Source organism: Chenopodium album, chromosome 17 (genome assembly GCF_948465745.1).
Source record: "Chenopodium album chromosome 17, dcCheAlbu1.1, whole genome shotgun sequence".
In the NCBI taxonomy this organism is placed as follows: Eukaryota; Viridiplantae; Streptophyta; class Magnoliopsida; order Caryophyllales; family Amaranthaceae; genus Chenopodium; species Chenopodium album.
In genome coordinates, this window is record NC_137850.1 from 50,256,692 (window position 1) to 50,281,827 (window position 25,136).

The window sequence follows — 25,136 nt, forward strand, 5'->3', positions numbered from 1 at the left end:
TCCGAGAAACCATCATATATTGCTAACGCGTTTGTGGCGACAAGCTAAGAGTCTAGAAATTCCATAGGCAAGTTTTCCAAAATAATTTTTGATTTTACATTCATGAATCAGAGAAAACTCCCTAAATAACATGTGATACCTAATGGTAAGTTGGTAATCCTGGCCTCATTTAATTCCTCGAAACTAATTCATACTTGTTACAAGTAGTAATCAAGTACGTACGTAGTTCATAACATCAAATATATACATCTACAAATTCGATCCTCCCTCACTAATTTATTTAATTTTTCATTTTTGCTACGACATGAATGTAGAGCCTTAATCATGGCTTAATTACCATCACAATCTTCCCTTGAGAAAATTGACACAAAGCTTTTTCCATGCTTCCTTGTCCGGATCACGCGACTCCATAAACTTAGCCCTCAGCTCATTAGCATAAGCATCCTGCGTGCCAATCACATTCAATAATTAGCTACCATTATACCATAAACTCGTGGTTATTATCAATGCTTAAGATTATTATTATGAGACGAAGAAGTACTAGTAAAATGTCGATAACATACCACGATAAAATTCTTTTGTAGAAGGCGATCGATTAGGTGTAGAAGAATGTCCGTGTTGTACTCGGGATGACCTTGAATGCCCATCATATGATCACCATATCTAAACATCTCAATTGAAGTTTTGTTGGACCGACCTATCACTTCAACCTTGGGAGGAAGTTCTAACACCTTTTTTTTTTTTTTTAACAAAAATTATGAAATACTTTAGAAAATGTATGTAAGATTGATATAATACTGACGTGTTAATTAATAGCAATTAGTATATTTTTTCCTTAATTACTACAAATAAGTACTAACCTCATCTTGGTGACATTCGATTATGTTGAGCGTAGAAGGAATTTTGAGAGTTGAGGTGAGTTTATTTGATGAAGATGAGAACTTAATTGTTCTAAGCCCAATGTCCCAGCCCGAACTAGCCCGCCCAATCTTCCCTCCCAATGCTCGGCCCAATATCTGCTCAAACAAGAAGCAACAAGTGTTTGCTACATAAGTATAGTAACAGTGTTGGAATAATTACATGAAAACGTGTTACGTAGTATAACTGAGAATGTATTATGAACCAAACAAGATGACGATTTAAAAAAATTGCATTCGTTTTCTTTCCTCTAATGTGCTTATCGTTTATGACATATCTTACTCTATACTCGTAAAAGTAATGTCATTTCAACAAACTTAAAAGTTGTATGCTTCATACTCCATTGTCTATACCAGTAGAGAAAATTTTAAACTCGCACATAAACATCTTCTCTATCAAACAAATACTATGTTTACTTTTTTATGTTTATCGTTCATAATATACTACAATAATAATTGAACTGGTAGTGAAAAAGGAATGATACACAAACAGAGGTATTATATAAAAATATGAGTGCCAATCTTCCTCTCCTACTGTATTAGGGTTTGAAAACCAGCAAGTAGCCCATAATTTTTTTGTTCTAAAATGGCCTAAATGCTCATAGAAAGCAAGTGGGCCCACTAGTATCTGGCAACATTCCTAAAATTAATTAAGAACAAGTAAGCAATTAAAAAGCATTTAACATTACTATTTTAATAGTGCAAGTCAAATTACAAGATCTAGTAATTTGCCGACATGAGTTTGAATTAGATTCACATTTTATACCCCAAAGTTATAATTTTATTTATTTATTTTAATTTATTTTTATAATTAGCTATCCCTATAAATAAACAATAAATATATTATTAATACTCCAATTTGTTGATAATTATATTGTAATGTACATTTTGTATGTACTAATTGCATGAGATTTTTTTCTAAAAAAATATGAAAAATTTAAAATGCCATAGATATATGTTATCATATTTGTGACTAAAAAAAAACAAAAAACAAGTACATAGGAGCCAGTAAAATAGATAGAGATTTTGCTAACCCTACAATATTAGAAAGTGACTTGTTTAATTAACTCATGTTTCATGCTACAAATTCTACACCACTAATATCAAATTATCAACAATTAAAAAATTATATAGGACTTCGTTGGAAAGGTCCACTTGATTTTTTTTCTCCCTCTTATTATATGATTTGTAATATTAAGTAGAACTCGTGAAATAAAGCTTATCAATTCATAATAATTGGTACACTAGAAGCTACTCATCATACTAACAATGCAAGACTTAAGAATCTAAAACTATTTAATTTAGCCTTTTTTGGAACTAAACACATACTATACGTGTGTACTTTGTAAATTAATAAATAAGTTAAGAACACTTTTCAAAATGATGTACTACCACTTAATTAATAGATAGAGGAACTAATACGTTATTACGCAATAAGGAAAGTGGTAGATCAATTTCATACAATATATGTAGTAATATTGAGGCTCCAATTTACCCTAACAACTCGTCAGCTTGTACGATTACTGGACCACGAGTATAGCAGAGTTTCGTGGTCCTTCAGCGAATATCTTACAGAAGGAAGGGAGGGAGAAGAAGATGAATAATCGAAGGGGCAAAATGGTAAACTATCGTAATAATAATGGATAAATTTCGGCCTTATTTAGTGGAGTAGCCTAAAAAATAATGTGAAAGACTCCTTTAAAATAAAGGAATGTATTACGAGTAACTTTTGCAAGCCTTGCTACTTTCAATTCCGTATAGTACAATGTAACGTATAGAATCCACTCATATTCAACATGGTTAGGTATTATGCCTCAACTTGCCCATTTTTCAGCAAGAAAATCATTAAAATTTGTCTAATGACACAAAATTTATTTTTTACATGACAAAATTTTATGCTGTATACATGCTTCAATCCAAATTGAAATGATGTAATTTTTTTGGCAGTATTGTATATCGCCTTTTAATACTCTTATTTTATAGTATCAATCGAATTTAAGTATATTCATCGCACGTCTAGCTCTTTCTAGCTAAACTTGTTAATTAACTCAACAAATTAGACAATGCACTGAAAAACAAAGAGAAAAATTACTCTTTTTATTCGAAATGAATAGTCACGTTATAAATAATCACATGATTAGTTCCGCATTAACGGAAAAAAAAAAAAAAAAAATTTAAAAGTTTTTACTATTTGTAGGGGACACATCCCTCTAATTAAGGTATCAACACATCAACAGCATGATTCTGACCATATCTCGAAAAACAAACAAATTAATTAATTATTAATGACAATTAATAAAATTAAAAACAAAATTACCTGATGACCAAAGCAGATGCCAAGAACCTTCTTCTTCAAAGAGTCGAGATTCCTGAGTAGATTAACGAGTTTACAGATCCAAACATCATTAGAATGAGCATCACTACAACTTCCAGTAATAACAAAACCATCATACATTCCTAATTCCTCTTCTTTAGGGAATTCATTTCCTGCTACTCTGTAAACATCCCATTTTTCTCCTTCTTCCCCTAACATTCTTACGAAAACCCCAAAATACCCTCCGTATTTCTTCTTCACATACTCTGAATCATCTGCACATAATAGTACTGCAAACCTTTTCCCCTGTTTTTTCCCATTCCCTTTCCCTAATACCTTGTTTGTTTCCTCTATTAACTGATCATTTGTCAGTTCATTTTCTGGGGACTTGGGAATCAGATTCACCATTTTTTGGGTTTGGTTTGGAGGAGGGAATTGAAAAGAAGGTAGTTTTAGAATGTTTGGGGGATTAGATCAAGGGGAAAGGGAATGATTGTTTCCCCTTCAATAACTTAGGAGTATTTTTGCTCTGTTAATTTTTTTGATGCAAGAAATGAGAAGAAGAGGTGGGGTTTTATAACTGGCTTTCATGACTATTTGCTTGATGATCTGGCATCAATCTTAGGTGGATTTTTTTTTTTTTTTTTTTAATTCTTTTTTTCTTAATGTTTCGTGGGCTCAATTTTTTATATTTTTTTGTACTCTGTACTAACGTTTAACGGAGTTATGAAATATGATAGTGCGAGCTTATACAAAAGACCGGATGAATACAAGTGTCTTGATAGTATGATAAAATAGAGATATGAGTTACAAAGAAAACTTTTAGTCCTAGCTCGTCCTACCACGATTTATTGCTTGATATTGTTAGAAGTTGTTCTCAATCTTATCAAATTCTTTTTGAGCTCTAATATTTGTTCTATTGCATGGATTACATTAATTTTTCCGAAGAAGAGAGTTTAGTTTATAAACAAGGTTAAGGGGGTTTCTTACTAAATCAATTGGTGTTAGTAGAAGTAAATACTCTACCTTTTAAAGCTAGTGGAATTAATTATTAACTCTTCTCTTTCTCCAATGTAAGACACTTACAAGTCACGAGTGGGTTTACTATGAGTTTCAACCGTCATGTTTTAATTTGTTTTTATTGTTTAATTTCTTTCTTTAAGATGTCGATTTTTTTTTTTTAACTTTGTATAATGTATAGTATACGACTATATTTAAAACCATTTTTTTTTTCCTAAAGGTATATATATATATATATATATAGATTCCAATCCTTATGTTTTAGGTTATTTGATACATATACTCCGTATGAAGTAATTAATATGGTAGGACAGTATTAAGGTGTGAAAGAAGGTGAGGGCCATTTTATATACTTATAGAAAATCTTCACTGAGTCAAGATCTTTTTAATAATAGGCCAGGTAGTGAGGGATGAGAATATATATTGAATGTAGACATAGAGTTGTCCAAGATACAAAACCATGCATGTTCAAATTAAACCAATCCCTTTCTGATATGAGAACCATTGTATTAAATGTCATTGGTATATAGATATTGTAAAGTGGAATGGTCCATATATTTTTATATTCAATTTTGTGATACCTCGTCTGTTTGAATATAATTGCCACCCTTTAATTTTGCACTATGCATATAATGTTCATTACATACTTTTTATTTAAAATATAAAATATCAAATATATCATATAATGTGTTTTTTTTTTTTCAACAATAATTGGTATCTAATTTCATAAGATGTACATTGACAAAAATGTACTACGGAGTATTATATATGTATAACATAGTTAGTTCAAGTTTGCAATTGGCCCTAGTACATTTGTAAATATTATTAAAATAAAGCCGGATTCTGAAACCACGCTAAAATTTAGTAGAAGTTGTTTTCCCTAGTGTGTATATCAACAAAGAATTTATACAAACCTATTATTAGACTAATGAGGCACCAATTGATCATCACAACTAATTAGGGGAAAATACAACTAACCAAAATAATCCCCAATATATAATATCATATACCAAAAAAAAAAAAAAAAAAAACTCTATCTGTAGTATGCATACTATTATACGTAAGGGACAAGTATATTCACCATATATGCATAATCACAGATTCTAATGATGTTGATAACTTGATATGCCAAATGACCTTAAAATGATGAATAGATGAAAAGTAGATTGGGACACAAAGATCATTCATTTCTTGAATAGTAGGCTATATTGTGTGGACTCATTTCTTTGCCAACTTAATAATAATGTGGCTTCCAAAGCTAAAGTACGCACTCTGGTCTCAAAAGCATGCACTAATTGGCTAATTGCAATTCCATGATAAAATATCAATTGACAATACGATGTAAAATAAAGCCACTACACTTATTATTTACACGTACTTCATTCAATCCGTCAACAAAATAATTAATCTCTTACTATACGTTTAAAGCTATAAATTCTTATGAAGAACAATATTTAGAAGGCTAATATAATCGAAGATGTTTTTCGAGATACTTGACCAAAAATTTTCGTGATTCAAATTTGATATGGCATACAGATTAATTATGTTAGATGATTATGAACAAAACAACATTAAGAATGCATAACCATCATGAACATGATACATAATTCTTGTATACTTTTATTTTCTTTTTCATGTACTACGTAGGATAGATAACATAGTAACATACAACGTTTTTTTTTTGCCTCTTAAATCACGAGATTGTGTACACGTGATTTAGAACATTATTTGTCATTTAACTCTCCCATGTCTCATTCTTCTATAGAGTGTATTAGTGTGTACACTACCGCAACTAAAAGCTAATTTAACTTATCTACAAGTAGCATTTTAGTCACGTGCTTCATACACACATAACACCGACTTTATGTATTTTATGGCCTTGCAAAATAAATCATTACAGCTAGCTCCAAGGACCTAAACACCACATACCTGGCATAAATTAATAGGTTTAAGGACGTAGCGACCTCACGATAAAAATGGTATTGATAAGAAAGTACTTGTGGTTTCAACTTAACTAAATGTGTGATATTTAGTTGCTGAGCTACCCTCGAATAGGAACAACATTATTAATTGGAATACAACTCGTCTCGATTACAGATTATTCAGTATCTGGTAAAATCAACGGATTCAACACGTAGTCTACACCTATGGACATACACTCGATCTATTTGTGACCACTCACCCCATACACAAAAGATGCAAATAACTTCATCGTTATTGCACCATTCAGACCATTTACTAGCTGGTGAAAATGGCTATTAACAAAAATTAAAGTGGAGCTAAAAATTTTGCACGCAGATATTTGGGACCAATTAGCTACGAGTAGTACCTATAAATTTTGGGTCCTTCAGTATTTAATTACCTTTAATAATTTTCCACGTTTGTCTCACCTTCTTTATCCAAACTTTCCTCCCTTCAAAATAATTTCTTATGTCCAAATAATTTTGGATCAATGTGATTTCATGCCCAAATATTTAATGTTGTTGCAGTAGGATTACTTTATTAGGGTAGATTGTACATGCATTAGTACCTTTCATATGATTGATAAGTAAGCTATTGAGGCCTCAAAATGATGGTATATCCAAGACCCTCGTTTGAAAATCATCACCTACTACGTACGTACCACCAATATCAACCAAAATTATAATAGCTGGAGAAATCGTGTGGGTACCAGATGCATTTATCTTTAAAATTTTAAAATATCAATTTTTTTTTTCATTGAAAATAAATTGAGCTCGTTGATAACTAACCTATCATACATGTAAAGTTACTAAAGTACCCATAGATTTATAATTCAGGAGCTATAACTACCCCAAATCAACACATTAAAGTGTATTCTTTGCTATCACGGGGAAATTATCCTCTTTATTTTATCATGAGGAAATATACGTACATAAATAAAGAAACATCATACAATCTAACGGTTGATTGCAATCTCATGGAAGCCTTGCAATGTGCTTGTGAATTGTATACACGATTCGAAAAAGCTTTTTCCTTCGGTCCAAGTTAATTTGAATACAAGTGCACCTTGTTATTAGATAGCAATTGTACTTGTAGTAACATGCATTATTAACATTGCCCATGCATCTTTCAAAATAGCCAACAATCAATAACCTTATTTTCAAATTAGTTAATTTTTTGACAAGAAATTAGTTAATTTAAACTCGACAAATTAAAATGGAAAAAACTTTCTTTTCTTAGGGAGGAGAGGAAATTTCAATTAATTCAATGTAATTTGAATTGTTGTGAATCTTGTGAATTGTGATGAATCACGTAACTCTATTTGGCTTGTTCAATTAAATCATCTAATCGACAAATATAAAGATTGAAAATCTTAGCTTTTATATTGAATGTCTACTTTATACTAAATTATTATCTTTACGTTATCATAAGATTTACATAAAAAAAAAAAAAAAAAAAAATAGAATAATGCACCTTATCGTGATCAGCTGGCCAATAATGTAACAAATGTACAGTATGTCATACGAAATAAATCATATGAATTATTAAATTTAGCAAAGTTTAAAAAGGCCAGGCTAAAAACAAAAGAATCTTTGAACTTACTGGCCAATCAGAAAAGGTAATTATGTTTCTGTAGTAATCTGTTTCTTCGTTTAAATAATGGTGTTGGAAGAGATGACCATAATATGGGAGCCACGTGTCATGTTATTGAGAACAATCATGTAGGATAATTGCATATTATTGAATGTGATCGTTAGGATTAATGATTGTGATTATGTGACATTTTATATTTATATAGTACTGAGTATTCATGAAAGATTGACAAAGACTATAGGCTTGTGTAAAGATTAATTGATAAAAATAGAAGGATCGTATGTACCATATGTTGATATATCACAAGTTCGGATCTTCATATTCTATTTGTAATGTCCATAATTTAATTGAATGTTAAATTTTTATTTTTATGAAAGATAACAACTTTGGAGAACTATTTTAATACGTAGTATTTTTTTATTTTATTTTACCTTATAAATTGACACACACTTATTTATTTGTTAGTTTGTTCATTTTGAAAACTTTTTTGTGAGACAAAATAATAAAATTAAAGTCACTAAAGAACAACAAAAATGAAGTAATAGAGTTGCTTTTGTAAGCATTATATTAAAATGGAGCTTTCAACTCAAAAGTTTTCAATTTCCATGTAACCCTATGTACTTTGCTTTCTTTTATCAATGAAAACATATATACTCCATTTAGTCAATTAGTAGAGCAAGCAACTCATCATCTTCAATTTATAACGTCTAAATATCAATCTATTAGCAACAATAATGCTGTTAGATGTGAATGGTGAATCACTTAATTTTTCGTCAACCAAATTTGTTAGTAAATTATTAACTCCAACAAAATTTGTCTCTAAATTGTGTGGTTGGCTTGTAGGGTTGGTCTTTTCTAATTTCTAACTCTAAGAGTTTAAATATTGCAAGTTTAATTTACACCAAAAAATTAAATAGAAAATACTACGTACTAGAATTTAGTAATTTTACCAATTTAAGCCTTAATTTAAGGTTGAAAATTTTCCCAAATTTAAGGCCATAATATATAATAATCCTATACATGCCTTAATTTACAAGAAAATTAGAAAAACCTTGAAAATGTTTAATAGAACTGTCTATAGAAGAGTGAAATATAAACATATCAGTTTTATACTTTAATCATGAGAAGTTGATGCATAACTTCTAAATTTAAGCATTAAATTCATGCTCACCAGTTTAGTATTTGCTGGATTCCTAATGAGTTGCAACATGTGTCCCATTTCCCTTTTTTTTTTTTTTTTTCTCCCTTCCATGTCCTATGCACCAAGTGCACGAGTTAAGCAATTAATACACTCCTTAACGGCTTAACTAATACAAGTACATACTCTATAGTAAATATTATTGATTTTCAAATTCCTAAATTTTTAATTTGGTGAGAATTTGTAGGACGAATGATACGTGTCATTTTTATGGTTCAGTATTATCTAGTTGAAACATTAGAGTCTTTAAGTTATGGATAGTTATTTGCACTCAAGGGCAAGGCACATCGAAGGCATTTTGCTAATTCTGATAACAATTACTCATTTAATCATTAATTGAGCCAAAAAAAATAATGGGTGCACAACTTAGTATATTTTGTAGGTATTAAAAGTAAAATTTAAATGATACTACAAATCATTTTCCAAATAATTTTACACTACTCATAATATCTAATAATAAATAAGAAAATATTCATATCATCTATGATTCTATGGTGTGTATAATAAAGCACCAAAAAAAAAAAAAAAAAAAAAAAAGAATCAATAAATAATTCAATTATAGAGTAGCCTTACAATGTCCTGAGCTGATAAATTAATTATGTATCACCAATAATTATGCATTTATTCACATAAATAAACAAACTGATTAAAATTAATAGTAATAGAGAATAAAGATTAAAGAAAAGTAAAATGAAAACCCTAAATTTCTATTTAAAAAAAAGTCAAAACCCTAATAGCTGCTAAGACATCTCAAGTTTCAACTATTTTACAAGTATATTTACAATACAGGATAGCCTCTTTCACTTTTTGCTCTCTCATTTCCTCACAAAGACTCAAATCATGACTATTATCATCATTATGTCCAATTTTATTACATGTTCTTTGTTTGTTGTGCTTAAAACAAGCCATGCAACTAGTCTTCATGGCATGCCATAACGACTTCCTACGAACATCCGTCGTTGTCATTGTCGTCGTCGTTGTTGTCGTAACCTTCGACGATAGTGGAGATGATGTTGGTAGCGATAACAACGATGATGGTGATGACGAATGTGGTAGTGGGTATGACCAAGGGAACTCAGACACATACCTAGACTTAGGGGTAGTTGGAGGAGTATAAGTGAAGGAATTTTGTGAATGATTATTAGTAGGCAACGATGTCGTAGTCGTACCCTTCTTCGGAATAAATAGTGTTGGCAATGGTGGTGACGATGATGGTGATGGTGGCGGTCCTAGTGGATTCGGAGACGAAATGACTGTTGTGGCACTAGGATTTGAAGTAGAGCTATTAGATTTGATTTTGGATTTGGGTTTAGATTTGGAGGCTATACTTTGATGAATGTTTGTTTTAGAGGAAAATGAAGTTATTAATTGTAACACCATCCATAAATCACATCCTGATTGCTGCATTTTTTTTTTTTTGCTTAGTTTTCTATTTTACTCAATAATAAATCGAAGTACTCCGTAATAATAATGCTTACTTTTATAATAAGTAAAAGAATTTAAGAAATGAGTATATTTAGGGTTTATGAGTGGGAAAATGCTGAAATTCAAAATTGGTAACAAAAGAAGGATATATGAAATTTTATGAAGTAGGGAAATTTTTTGATTCTCTATAAAAGAATTGAAACAAATATAGCGAAAATATGAATGAATCTTAGCAAAAGTTTGGTAAAGTAAAAAAATTCCCTTCATTTTCTTTGTGAAGTATTTTTGGAAAAAAGTGTCCCAATATATCAAACATCATAACCTAAATCTTTAATTTCTCATTGATTTCCGCCTAAAATCAATTTTAAACAAATATAGCCAATTAGCCACCTATATATCAGTGATTATGGAGGTAAAGGTAAAATTTCCATTGGAGAACAACAGCTAAGTTAGGAAAATATAAAAGAAATATTTCAAACACTATATTTCAATCTTTTAATGAGTCAATAGATTGTTCATTGTTTTTACACTAAAAAAAAAAGTCTATTTAAGATTTGAACCGAACCTACCACTTCCCACAAGCCACAGGTACAGTAAGAGATTTACTCAAAATGTCACAAACCATTATATTTTAGAGATTTAAGGCTCGAATCTTGCCAAGTGCTTGGCCTGTGTGCGCAAATGATAGGGCCAAGAGCGTAATAACTCAAACCGTGGTAATTGATAAACACGACATGTGTTGCGTATAATTTTGAAAAAAAGAAATCTGCTTTAGTGGACGTTTGGATGGATGGTGAATGAATAATGTTGGTATGCAGACGACAAATTTGCAAAAATATGGTGTATAAATGACTAGATAAACAAATTGCAATAAGATAACAGAAAGGGCTTTTGCATTAAATTCTTGAAATGTTTTACATAATGTTATTCAAGAAAAGTTCATTATGCCTTTTGTGAAGTTGGCATAGCTAGAGAGAGACCACTTGGTAAATCTTTCCATTGCTGAGTCACTGTCTTCAGCTGGGTATAAAACTGAACTCCAGCTTTTCCTGAATTTCACAAGGATTTCATGTATTAACACTAAGCAAACAGTTGGATGGAATTCAGTCTTTTTTGGAATTGAATCGGTCAAGAGTACAAATTCATAAAAAGATGCAATAACAAGAGCATTGATGCGGCAACTTACCATAGAAATTGAGGTCGCCTGCGAATGATGCCTTGCTGCCGGTAAATGAGAAGAATGGAAGAGGAACAGGAATTGGAACGTTAATGCCAACCTGATTTACAAAATTCACAGGAAGTTCACTACGATCAACATGAAGGTCAAGCAGCAAAAATTCAAGAAATGTAAAACAAAATTTGGTTCCTATTGTTGTTAGCGGGAAAACAGAAAAATCAAAGTGAAGATGAGACTGAGTCGTGAAAGATATAGAATCACGACCAAAGTGAATACAGTCCGCCAGTCCAGTTTATAGTAGGCTCTCACCAAAACCTAGAGTACTAAAATATAACCAGAGTTCTGCTAGAGATTAGTTTGATTACCTGCCCAGCCTCAATTTCAGTTTGGAATTTCCTTGCAGCGGCTCCTGATGAGGTAAAAATGGATGCTCCATTTCCATACCTGTGGTAGAAAATTGATCATTGTCAAGTGACTAGATAAAATAAGATTATAGGTGACAACAGGAATTAAGGGATATATGAAGTAATTACTGGTTTTTGTTAACAATGCTTATGGCTTCTTCCAAACTGTCAGCCTGATTAAAAAAAAAAATCGTGATAGGATCATAAGAATGAGTCTAAAACGGAGAAGCTTCAACATAAATCAGAAATGATATAGAAAAAACTACTATACCTACATGCAAAGAAGTACTGGTCCAAAAATCTCTTCCTGTTCATACAAAACAGAAAGGTTATGCGAACACAAACTCAACAATGCTGCTTTAGACAAGAAGAAAAATTTCCTTCCTAAAGTAGAAGAAATAACGAGTGCTGATAAAGAATACCTTATAACACTCCATTTCAGCTGTGACATCAGAGAGGATAGTAGGACCTACAAAATTTCCATTCTCATATCCAGGAACCTGTCCCGAAAAAACCAGGCAGAAGAAATAAAACTAATTAGCATTAGGAATAACATACTTCAAATAGCTCAAAAAACAAGATAAGTAACCAACAGAAGTTTTGCACCTTATCAAAGATGCAACAATCTCTACAATGTTGGAATTGACGTGGACTAACAAAGATATTGGCAGCAATATGCATGGAATACTACTAAATACATGATGTTCTTTGATGACCTTAAGGTACCTATTAGCCTATAACCACCTTATTTGTGATCATTTTCATTAAAGCATCAATTGTTTCCATTATAACAAATAAGCCAAGCCTGGACTAATCACGAATTTAAACCAACAAACTGTGAAGCACAAAAGTGGGATACAAATTGATAGAAGCCAATTAAACTAAAGAAACCCAACACATACCACAATATTTCTTCCATCTAGTACTAGTCTTCCTCCAGATTCAACCCCGCTTTGGATTAAGTTGCATATTCGTTCCTTTGCCTGTCAATATGAAATCAACTAACGTAAGAAGAATATTTTAAAATGCAAATAAAATACAGATGTATGCATAGTGAAAAGGAGAATGATAATGGTCATAATCCCTGAATATTTCGACAATAAACAGAAAAAAAAAAAAAAAAAAAAAAAAAAAAAAAAAAAAAAACTGAAACTGATTTGGACCCTGCTCCGTGATAATGGAATGCAAGCATTAATATTCTGACGATCTTTGTTTTGAAGCCATTGGATCTTTGGCATCTTTCCATAATTCTTTATGTCCGATCTAACTAAACTAATCTGAAGGAATTTTCTAAGGCTTAGTTTAAGCCCTAAAAGAGGCCAAGCAGGACAAATTCTAAACATTAGAAAATTGAATAACTTTGTCTGATGATCAAATGAGATGTTTTACTAAACCAAGTATTTTAAGCTTCTGCACAGCATGGGCAACGTAATAGCATACAACAGAAATTCTTCAAAACAAGGGTTTCTTATGCTTATTAAATTCCAGACAATCTACATTCAGGGCTAACTTTATAACAGGTGCAACAGGCTGCAGCTACAGAATAGGATCAATACCTGCTTGCTTATGACTGGACCAAGGTCAGCATCAGGTGCTGTTCCCACATTCACTTTTAGTGCTTTGGCAGCCTTGACCAACTTGTTTTCCCTAAAAAAATTAAGATATGATTGATTAAATAAAAAATTTCATAATAAGAAAGCATATTCCAAACTGCATGACAGATTTCTTTTAAAGATTTCACTGAATCACTAACCAGCATATTATTTCTGGCAAACAATGAAGCAAGTTTTGGAAAGATTAATAACTCATTAACTTGTGACTTGTGAGTGAAAGTAACGCTGCTAGGAGGTGTTTGCAAGAGATCAGCCCAGTCCGAAGGTGCGTTTCACTTATGCAAGGAGGAAGCCCAAACAAGGTTTGGATAAGAGAGAGTGAGCTGGAATGTTGAGCTGGGAGTTAGTTACAGGAAGGGGTAAATCAGTAATTAAGGGAATAAGTTTGTTAGTCCTTGTTTTGTGTGATGAATTTGTTATTTCTGCTTGGTAGTTATTTTTGGGTATTTAAGGAAGGTTTGTGTAGAGGGAATGTATCTAGAACATTTTTGTGGAATTCATTCCTTGGGAGAGCATCCTTTCCTCTCAAAAGAAAGGAGTTGTGTTGAGGTTTCACTGACTTGCAATACAATCTATCTTTGGCCTGCTATTTTCCCTCTGTTTCTCTTAGCTTGCTCTGTTTTCTGACCCAGTCTCTAGCAAATTGGTATCAGAGCGGTGACGATCGGAGACGGAGAAGACAATGGCACGCCTCACCAATGCGCAACGCATGGATCTGATGGAGCAGGAGCTCGCTGGGATTCCGGCAAGAGTAGCTCAGGAGATAGCTACTCCTCTAGCGGCTGTCAAAATTGACATCAATGCTATTCGCACGGAGGTTCGTTCTTCCGTGGTGATTGCCAGGCCATCGTGAAACCAACGGCGGCCAATGGGACAACCCGTTCTCCGCGCAAAATCAACTTGATTATGGAGACGGTGGTTTTCAGGGTGGTCAATCAAATTGGAAGTTGAGGAAGCTCGATTTACCAATTTTTGATGGCACGAATCCGGATGGGTGGATCCTACGCGCCGAGCGTTTCTTCCATTCCTACCGCTTGTCGGAGGAGGACCAGCTCGAGGCGGCTGTGGTGGCGCTTGATGGTGACGTGCTGCTCTGGTACCAGTGGGAGCACCGACGCCACCCTTTGCTTACTTGGGATGCCTTGAAGCAGCTGTTGCTTCGCCGTTTCAGGACCACAGCCACCAGCACACTCCATGAGCTGGCGCACCACCAGACAAGCTCAGTGGCGGATTACCGACGTAAGTTCATCGAACTTTTGGCCCCGATTGAAGGAGTTCCTGAAGCAATTGCTAAAGGGCAATTTATAAACGGGTTAAGTGATGATATTCGAGTCGAAGGTCGTTTGCTGGATCCGATCACTTTGGATAGGGCCATGGAGCTGGCCTTACGGGTTGAAGAGAAGTTAAAACTCAGCCCACGACCCAAATCCACTACTAGCCCACTTAGCTACCGTACCCCCTATCCAAACCAAACCAAAACAACCCACCCTACCAACCAGATCCAAAATACCCAAAACCGAAACACAAACCCGAACTACAAAAACATCCCAACCCACAAAAATTCCGATGAGATAAGGCGGTTGTCCGAGAAAGAGTTGCAGCAAAAGAGGGAGCAGGGTCTTTGCTTCCGGTGCGACGAGAAGTGGAACCTCAACCACCGTTGTCGCCGCCAAGAGTTGAGTGTCCTGTTAACAATGGACGACGAGGATTGGGAAGGCTCCGGCGAGTTGTCAGCGGTCGAAACCCAAATTCCTGCCCCTAACCCTCCAGACCTCGACCCCATTTACCCCATTTGCAATTCTGCGGTGGCACTGTGCTCTGTTATGGGGATTACCAGCCCTAAAACAATGAGGGTGGTAGGATCGATCAAGGAGACCGACGTGGTGGTCATGGTTGACCCAGGGGCAACCCATAACTTCATCTCCTCTTTTGCCGCACAACATCTCCGGGTGCCGGTGACCGAGGCGGGGAGCTTTGGGGTAATGCTGGGAATAGGAGAGACTGTGCAAGGGAGTGGTGTGTGCAAGGGGGTAGTATTGGAGGTCCAGTGAATCACCATAGTCGAAGAGTTCCTGGGAAATTCGGACTTAATTCTGGGAGTTCAGTGGTTGGAGAAGCTAGGCACCACCATGACCAATTGGAAGACTCAGACGCTCAAATTTCAGGTGGGGGGGGATTCGGTCACACTGAAGGGTGATCCCCACCTAGGCAGGACTTGTATCTCCTTGAAGGCCATGTTCAAGTCTCTGTAGAAGGAAGGACAGGGGTTCTTACTCGAGTGCAACAACATGGAACGGATAGTGGAGGAACCACCTACTGTACCAGCCTTTTTTCAGCCTTTAATTGAGGAATTTCAGCAAGTGTTTCACATGCCCGAGGGCTTACCACCAAGGGGCGGCAGATAGAGTACTCCATCACTCTGAAGCACGGTGCAAACCCCATCAGTGTACGCCCTTATCGCTATCCACAATCTTAGAAAGATGAGATTGAGAAGCTAGTGACAAATATGCTACGGGCAGGTATCATTCAGACTTCCACTAGTGCCTATTCTAGCCCTGTTTTGTTGGTTAAAAAGAAAGATGGTAGTTAGCGTTTTTGTGTAGATTACAAAGCTCTAAATAAAGATACAGTACCTGATAAGTTCCCCATTCCCATGATTGATGAATTATTGGATGAATTGTGTGGGTCTACTATCTTCACAAAACTCGATTTAAAATCTGGATATCACCAGATTAGGGTCCAAAAAGAGGATGTGCATAAGACAGCATTTAGGACTCACGAAGGGCATTATGAATTCCTTGTCATGCCCTTCGATCTCACAAACGCCCCTACAACTTTTCAGTCTCTAATGAACGAAGTGTTCCGTCCCTTCTTGCGCAAGTTTGTCTTGGTTTTCTTTGACGACACCTTGGTGTACAGTCCATGTGAAGAGTCTCACCAAGGTCACCTCAGGCAAGTCTTAGAAACATTGGCTGCTCATCAATTGTATGCTAATTTTAAAAAGTGTGAAGTGGGAAAAACTCGGGTGGCCTATTTGGGGCATGTGATTTCGGCAGCAGGGATGGAGGTGGATGCCTCCAAGGTGCAGGCTATGGTGGATTGGCCTGTTCCAACCTCCATCAAAGAACTGAGAGGCTTTCTTGGTCTTACACTACACTCAGGGGTATGCGCTCATTGCTCAACCTCTAACTGATCAATTGCGCAAGGATTGCTTAGGGTGGTCTGATGAGGCCACCTCTGCTTTCGAGGCACTCAAGGCAGCCATGGTTAGAGCCCCTATTCTAGCAGCCCCTAATTTCACATTACCCTTCATAGTGGAAACCGATGCCTCGGGGCATGGGTTGGGAGCTATCCTTTTACAAAACAACCACCCAATTGCATATTTCAGCAAGATCTTGGGTTTGAGAGCTCGTTCAAAGCCTATATATGAGAAAGAACGCATGGCTATTGTCTTGGCTATTAAGAAGTGGCGGTACTACTTGTTAGGGAGGCAATTTGTGGTTCGTACTGACCAACATAGCCTCAAGTACTTGTTGGAGCAAAAGGAGGTGGGACAAGCTTACCAAAAATGGGTGAGCAAACTCTTGGAGTATTCTTTTGACATTCGCTATAAACCGGGGCCCACTAATAGAGTAGCAGATGCTCTATCTACGCAGCATGGTGTTCAAGTCGAGTGTGCTTCATTGGTGGCTTCTTGTGGGGTCCAAATGGCAGTTATTCTCTCCTTCATAAAGAAGGACCACACCTTATAGCAGCTAATTTCTCAAATCTAAGCTGGTGAACAGGTTCCTAAAGGGTTCACCCTTGAAAATGGTGTTTTGAGGTCCAGGAATAGAGTGGTCATCCCCAAGCATGGTGATCCCACCACCAAGTTGCTTAAGGAATATCATGATTCTCCGGTTGGGGCCCATGCCGGGGACTTCAAAACATACCAAAGGCTTGCTAGTGAGTGGTATTGGGTAGGGATGCGCAAGGATGTGACAAAATATGTTCAAAGTTGTCACATATGCCAACAGAACAAGGTGTCTACTCTATCTCCTCTAAGGTTTCTTCAACCCCTTCCTATCCCCGAAAAGGTTTGGGAAGATATCTCCATGGACTTTGTGGAGGGCCTTCCTAAGTCATTTGGATGGGACACTATTCTGAGGGTTGTGGATAGGTGAAAGAAGTTGTGAGGTTGCATGGGGTACCTTTTTCTAGAGTGTCGGATCGGGACAAAATTTTTCTAAGTCTTTTTTGGAAGGAACTGTTCAGGTTGCAGGGCACTAGTCTTTGTAGAAGTACAGCTTACCATCCTCAAACGGATGGGCAAACTGAGGTGGTCAACAAGGGGGTAGAGTCCTATTTGTGTTGTTTTGTGAATGGGAAACCTTCTAGTTGGGCAAGCTGGTTGCATTGGGCAGAATATTGGTACAACACCGCTTTTCACACCGCAACTCATTGCACTCCCTTCAAGGCTCTCTATGGCAGAGACTCTCCCCACTTGGCCGGGATACTGCTATCTCATCCTTAGAGGATCAGCTGCAAGAGAGGGATGCAATTCTGGATGATTTGAAGTATCACTTGGTGCAAGCTCAGGTTTACATGCGCCAATATGAGAACAAGTCTAGAAGGGAGGTGAATTTGAGGTTGGGGACTTGGTCTATCTCAAGTTACAGCCCTACAGACAGCACTCTGTGGTCAGAAGGCAATCTGAGAAGCTATCTCCTCGATTTTATGGCCCTTATCAAGTATTGGAGCGTGTGGGGAAGGTGGCATACAGGCTGCAGCTCCCTGCTTCTGCCAAAATACATCCTGTTTTCCACATTTCACAGCTAAAAAAAGCCATGGGACCTGGACAGCTGCCTACCCCTCTGCCTGCCCAGCTCTCTGCTGACTTAGTGTTGGAGTGGAGCCTGATTCTGTGCTGGGAGCGAGGAGTTCTCAGGCTGCCACTGAAGTTCTGATTAAGTGGAAAGGGTTACAAGACTTTAAGGCTACCTGGGAAGACCATGATGAAATAGCTGCTCGTTTTCCTCATTTCCACCTTGAGGACAAGGTGCTTTTTTGGGTGGGAGGTATTGCAAGAGATCAGCCCAGTCCGAAGGTGCGTTTCACTTATGCAAGGAGGAAGCCCAAACAAGGTTTGGATAAGAGAGAGTGAGCTGGAATGTTGAGCTGGGAATTAGTTACAGGAAGGGGTAAATCAGTAATTAAGGGAATAAGTTTGTTAGTCCTTGTTTTGTGTGATGAATTTGTTATTTCTGCTTGGTAGTTATTTTTGGGTATTTAAGGAAGGTTTGTGTAGAGGGAATGTATCTAGAACATTTTTGTGGAATTCATTCCTTGGGAGAGCATCCTTTCCTCTCAAAAGAAAGGAGTTGTGTTGAGGTTTCACTGACTTGCAATACAATCTATCTTTGGCCTGCTATTTTCCCTCTGTTTCTCTTAGCTTGCTCTATTTTCTGACCCAGTCTCTAGCAGTGTTATAATGAAAACCTATGAACTTCATAGACAGGTCATGTGGCATTAAACCAAAACAAATGCAGAAACAGTACTTCCAACAGATCCAAAAAACAAGCACAACACATGCAGTAAAAGGTATTTGGTACAATATCTAGAGACCTAATGCAATTGACCTTTAGCCCAAATACATATGTCTTTAAACTATGAGATTAGGATGATTTGACTGGGATACGAAAACCATATAGAATAAGGTTAGCATTAATGTACCATGTCTTTAAGTCTCCAACGAAGACCACAGTGGATAAAGCCATGCACCTCTGACCCGCAGCACCAAATCCAGCAGCAATAAGTGCATTTGTGGTTGCATCAATATTTGCATCAGGCAAGACAATGGCATGATTCTTGGCACCCATGTTAGACTGGTCAATACAGAAGCAGAAGTCAGTTAGCTATTAAAAAAACAATTAGGCAGATAATTAGATTCCTGCATGGATCAAGTGATTTGTATATACCTGAACGCGCTTTCCTTTAGCTGATGCTCTTCCATAAATATGCATGCCAGCCTTCAGAGAAAAACAAGCCATCAAAATTTTATAAGATTAAAAGAACCAAAAAAAATAATTATTATTAGAACCAAAATTTTAAAAAGTAAAAAATATACTTACATTATTAGAACCAACAAATGATATGGCTCGAATATCGTCATCATCACATATAGAATTGACAATGTCCTGTATCAAAGCACAATAAGTTACATTAACAATGGTGGGAGCAAAGTGTGAAGCACATCAATTAGCAACACTGGAAAGGAAAGTGTCCCTATCCCACTGCCTTCTCTCCACCCCAGAAAAAAGAAATTAAAAAAAGGAAACAAATAAATATAGATGCAGAGAAATATATTTCACGGAAGCTTCATGAAAACAACCAAATAGATAGAAAACCTGCTTCCATAGCCAACTCGGCTAGCATAAACAACCAAATATATTTCATGGAAGTAAAATAAAAAAGACATACATGAGTTCCATGAACAATATTTAAGACACCATCAGGTAAACCTGCTTCCATAGCCAACTCGGCTAGCATAACAGAAGCCCCTATAAAGAAAAATAAAACCAGGAGTTAAGCGGGTCCTCATGCACTAAAAGCATGAAACATCTATACAAGAGAGTCAAAAGAATTAACATAGATGTGTAGGAAGGAAACTGAATCACAATAGAATTCATAAAGCATCCCAGGGGCGCACATGAAAATTCAAGTTTGGTACATTTCTGAAACAGAAACGGGAAAGTAGATACAAAGAATGCTTCAACTGATGTTCGGAAAATTCATCAAATTTTGTAAAATGTTCACACAAGTTGACAAAAATAAACTTCTTTAAATTTATTCCAATGCACTTATTGTAAAAAGAAGACATTTAAAGATATACAGCATTATGATGTCATAGGAAGACCAAAAAAAATGTCAGCACAATGACAGAAGTGACTAAAATTTGAAGTATTGCACCACATAATTCAAATAATAACAAGGAAAATAATTCAGAATTCTACATGAATGGTAGAAAAAACAGAACTATCACCTGGGTCTTTTTCTGATGGTTTTAAAATGAAGGTATTGCCAGAAGTGATGGCCACTGGAAGCATCTGAGAAAAGTATCACATTATTAGCATGTTGAATAACAATGTTTCTCTCCTTGACAGACACAAAACAATGTTTCTCTCCTTGACAGACTCATATGGACTTATGAGGCAGCTAACTACAAAAACACATCTTAGAAAGATTGTGGAAAACTCAATTTCTCTAGACAAGAAACTTCAAAAAATGGAAATAATGAACTAAATTAATATGTAAAAGTATTACAAGGAAGTTGTATGTCAACCCATTTCCTGGAATTTGCTATTATGTTACTGAACCTATAGATATAAGTCATTTAACTACAATGATCATACAAGGATTTCCACGGCATTCTATTCATGAAGGCCGGATCACTTCCCAACCCAAAAGGCCCAAACAAAAACCAATATGTTACCCCTTTGTGCTACAACTTGCAGCATATTGAAAACCAATTTTTAAAAAAATTTACTTTTTATTATGCAGCTCTAGTAAACAAAGAGCAGCAGATTACATACATAATGATCAATTACTAAAAGGACGCACTCGGAGGTTCTTCAATATGAAGAATTGAAGATTGAACAACCATTTCATCAAAATACAAGTATATTTCAAAACATTTTAATTTTTTTTATTTTTCTTTTAATTTTTTTATTTTATTTTATTTTTTTTTTAAAAAAGGGCATATAGTAAGCTTCCCTCAACATTGTTATTCTAGAAAAAATAAATTTACTTTCTATAGATTGCCAAAATGTTTCTGGTTAACAATCAAATAAAAATGTATATTGTACATAGGCTATATGTCAAAAGGAGGATTATATGAAATAAGAGCTCTACTTCCTACAGTAAACAAAATCCATCTATAAATAGTTTTATGTAACAAAATTGGATACTAAATTATTTCTTACCCATAAAGGGACCATTGCAGGAAAGTTAAAGGGACATATGCCAGCACAAACACCAAGAGGTTCTCTAATGCTGTAAGTATCAATACCATGTGAAACATTGGAAACATATTCTCCCATTTGAAGAGTCCCCATGCCGCATACATGTTCCACCACCTCTAAAGAAAGTTTTTGAGATTCAAATATTAGAATACTTAAGTAGTGGCTTATACCAGGCGATAAACAAGTCGAAATCAAATTACCAACCTAATCCACGAAAAACATCGCCTTGGGCATCTTTAAGTGTTTTTCCTTGTTCAGTGGTAATATTCAAGGCGAGCTTATCCTGAAATATGAGTACAACAGTTTAGAAGAGGAACTCGATAAAAAAAAAAAAAATTATATAATGATAAGATAAAGGGGAAAGAATAATCCTTGATATTCACCATATCTCTCCTGATAAGTTCTTGTAGCTTGAACATTATGCGCTGACGAGTTGTAACAGGTGTGTTTCTCCATGACGGAAAAGCATGTTTCGCTGCAGATACTGCAGCTTTGAACTCCTCTTTTGTTGTCAATGGAACTTGAGAGACAACTTCTTGAGTTGCCTGACCACAGAAGGGGGGGGGGGGTGATAGAATATGAGGTATAATAAGTTTCTAAACTGGCTAAACAGCACCAAGAAAACAAAAGGAAAGCACAAGAATAACACATTTTTTTAAAAAAAAGCAACAAGAGAAACAAAGAAAGAAGTTAAGAGATTACCGGATTTAGAACATCAATTGATTCAGCTGCTTGGGACTCAACAAACTTGCCTCCAATCAGTAAAGGAGTCCTCTAACACAGATATTATGATACAAAATGGTAAGTCAGCAACGCACGATTTGTGATCTACAAGAGTAATTCTGAGCAGAAAATAAACATTACTCCTTAGCGGCTTAGCACCCCCCAACCCCCTGTGTCCCCTACCCTCAAACACAGTTTGTGTTGTCATTTAATTGTCATTCTTCTATTAATATAATTTTGATCAAAACTGTGGAGGGATGACTTTTTCCTCGAAAGATCAACACACATGATGGAAATTGAGAATTATAGAGTTCCCATCCTACTGCAATATATAGGAACAATCCCATAGACTTATAAGAAAGTCAAATTATAATCATCTTCTTTACAATAAGTTTACTTATCAATGCAAGTAAACAAGTCTACTGCTTCATTCAAGTTCAACCAAGAAATTACAGTACCAAGTTTTACAATTTGTAAAATATTGTGCAAGATCAATATCTTCATCAACTTGTTTTGCAATATTTCTCACATTGTGTATGAGATTACAATTTTAACACATACGTACTCCATCCTTTAATATTGCAACGTTCTGACTTTTACACTTTTCATGTACAAGTATTAATTTTGACCATAAATTAATTCATTGTCATAATTTATGAGTATACAAAAACATTTGTTATTTCATAAATTGTTTTTGCATTAGTCCTAACATATATTTTCAAGACATTAACTTTGGAGAATCAATTTTTACCGATTGATAAGTAAAAATATTCATGATCAAAGTTGTACATTGATAAATAAGCATGAAAGTCACGACATTGAAATACTTAAAGAACGGAGGAAATATGTTCTTTTAAGAAACGTCGTAAATAGATTTTACAGTATACGCACTTATGATCTTCCCCTCGACTAAACCTCACTAAAACGATTCCAGCTTCAATAAATAAGAATCTTCAAGCAATGAAACAGTGACTTAACTAATTTCCTCCAAAATTTCAATTTAAAAAAAAAAAAAAAAAAAAAAAAAAAAAAAAAAGAATTAAATTAAATATTAAAAAAAAAAAAAAAAAAAACATAGAAATTACCGAAGGTTTGGGATGCTGACTAGATGCTTTAGTTGCAGTCGAATACTTGAGAGCAAACAATTGAGGTCGCAACAATTTCATGTTTTTCGCTAACATTTTTGAGGAAAAAAAAATTGAATTAAATCATCAACAAATTGATTTACACAATAATAATCCAAACTAAATATGATATTAGACTAAAAACTTGAACAAAATCAATCGAACAAAATAAAAGATTAAAAAGAATTAAAATTAAAGGGATAAAATGCTTAAAATTACCTCGTTGAAGTGAGAATTGAAGCATCTTGACTGATTTTTGAGGAGAGAGAATTGAAGAACGACGAAACGAAGTTAGTGTCTGAATTTCTTAAATAAATATTATTTTTTTTTGGTTGTTGAAATGAAATTATGAAATTAGTAAAGAGACCGGTGATCAAAGCAATTTTGGAAGAAAATCGTGCGGTTATGAAGCGTTGACAGGAAATCAGATGGTTCAGATTCAAAGTTTTTGTTTAATTTAGTTTTGGGTGAAAATATAAAATTCTAATTGATGAGGTTGATGACGATGAATCCACCTAGACTTTTGAGGGAAATAGAAATCAAGAAAAATGGGATATGTGACGTAGTTATCATTTGGTAGATTTAATGAAATATTGGATTTTATTTCCTCTTTTGGTTGAATTGATGTTGACAAGGAGAAGATTGAACATTTAGGGTCTGTTCTGATTTATTGAACTGATTGGAGCTGGGGTGAAATGATCGGAGCTGCATAGAGTTGAAATGAATTGTTTATTAGAAAAAGAAATTAAGAGCTAAATTGAACTGAAATAAAGTGATTGGAGCTGAAATGAACTGAACTGAACTAAAATAAAGCTGAAGAGAACAGATCCTTAATTAGACTAAAATCAATGTATGTTATGCGCTAAATCTAAATAATTGCAACACATAAATTCTCATACTCCTTCGTCTGAGTGTACCAAGTAATGTTAAATGGTCAAAATTTTAAAAAATTACAAAAAAAATATCATTAATTATACAATAAACATGATTTTTTATTTATTTATTTATTTATTTGTTTTTTTGAGAATTCTTTTTCATTGCAATTCCTCCTTGCCTAGGATTGATGTAAGAAATCCAATCATAAGCTATAAGTACTCCAAAAAGTTCATGAAATTTTTTAAGGGTAATGTTATTCATACCCCTTAGGGTTATATATAAGCATCAAATATACTCTTGAAAAATGTATAAAATTATTTGTAACACCCTAGAAATTCCTTTTCTTTAAAATACCTAAAATACAAAATAGGAAAAACTAAGACATTACCGCCACCGTGAAAACGATTAAGGCAATTATCAAAGACACACAGCGGAAGACTAAATTTAAAACCATTCAAATTAACAAGTCAACTTAAAGTCAAACCAAACGTAAGTAAAGTCAAACCAAAATTAAACAAAGTCAGCCTACAATTTGGAACCACTGTAGGCCCTTAAAACCAAACAATACTGAAAACCTTTACGTTAGTCTCATGAGCATAATAAAATAGATAATATTCAAAGCAATTAAAACACATCCTATTCCTATAAAAACTACACATGATTCGTTCTTTACCATACCCATCATGAAAATGTTTCACCACCTGAAAAGCTTCTCTCTACTCGTCCCCACTACTCACCATTAGAAATGGGTCGTCGTAGAGTCAAGGTAAAGACAAGGCCAAACAAACAT

General features: G+C 34.8%; 2 protein-coding genes across 3 annotated transcripts; both read right to left on the minus strand.

Annotated features, from left to right (window-relative positions):
- LOC145590113 (gamma-glutamyl peptidase 5-like) lies at window positions 1-3,785 on the minus strand. The gene is made up of 4 exons (XM_081646857.1): window positions 3,235-3,785; window positions 861-1,016; window positions 564-731; window positions 1-444 (listed from the first exon to the last, which is right to left on the minus strand). Exons 1-4 carry the CDS (start codon window positions 3,637-3,639, stop codon window positions 340-342), a joined length of 834 nt encoding a protein of 277 aa, XP_081502983.1. The 5' UTR covers window positions 3,640-3,785; the 3' UTR covers window positions 1-339.
- A 7,515-nt stretch (window positions 3,786-11,300) lies between these two features.
- On the minus strand, window positions 11,301-24,014 carry LOC145590114 (methylmalonate-semialdehyde dehydrogenase [acylating], mitochondrial-like). 2 transcript variants are annotated; one of them, XM_081646858.1, is made up of 19 exons: window positions 23,690-24,014; window positions 23,432-23,520; window positions 22,326-22,397; window positions 22,007-22,168; window positions 21,828-21,906; window positions 21,585-21,739; window positions 20,645-20,708; window positions 20,083-20,162; window positions 19,734-19,799; window positions 19,581-19,631; window positions 19,336-19,487; window positions 13,567-13,657; window positions 12,913-12,993; window positions 12,433-12,510; window positions 12,286-12,317; window positions 12,140-12,183; window positions 11,972-12,050; window positions 11,616-11,706; window positions 11,301-11,478 (listed from the first exon to the last, which is right to left on the minus strand). In XM_081646858.1, exons 1-16 carry the CDS (start codon window positions 23,712-23,714, stop codon window positions 12,159-12,161), a joined length of 1,302 nt encoding a protein of 433 aa, XP_081502984.1. In that variant the 5' UTR covers window positions 23,715-24,014; the 3' UTR covers window positions 11,301-11,478; window positions 11,616-11,706; window positions 11,972-12,050; window positions 12,140-12,158. The 2 variants fall into 2 exon arrangements, with proteins under 2 accessions (XP_081502984.1, XP_081502985.1); XM_081646859.1 differs by having other exon boundaries at window positions 12,282-12,317; window positions 23,690-24,011.
- Between the last annotated feature and the right edge of the window lie 1,122 nt (window positions 24,015-25,136).

Coding starts and splice junctions, on each gene's coding strand:
- LOC145590114 (XM_081646858.1), bottom strand. CDS start 23,714: ATGCTTCAATTCTCACTTCAACGAG. Junction 21,740..21,827: donor CGATGTTTTTCGTGGATTAG/GTTGGTAATTTG, acceptor AACTTTCTTTAG/AGGTGGTGGAACATGTATGC. Junction 19,488..19,580: donor CTAAAGGAAAGCGCGTTCAG/GTATATACAAAT, acceptor TGTATTGACCAG/TCTAACATGGGTGCCAAGAA.
- LOC145590113 (XM_081646857.1), bottom strand. CDS start 3,639: ATGGTGAATCTGATTCCCAAGTCCCCAGAAAATGAACTGACAAATGAT. Junction 1,017..3,234: donor GCATCTGCTTTGGTCATCAG/GTAATTTTGTTT, acceptor TTGTTTGAGCAG/ATATTGGGCCGAGCATTGGG. Junction 732..860: donor TCGAATGTCACCAAGATGAG/GTTAGTACTTAT, acceptor AAAAAAAAAAAG/GTGTTAGAACTTCCTCCCAA.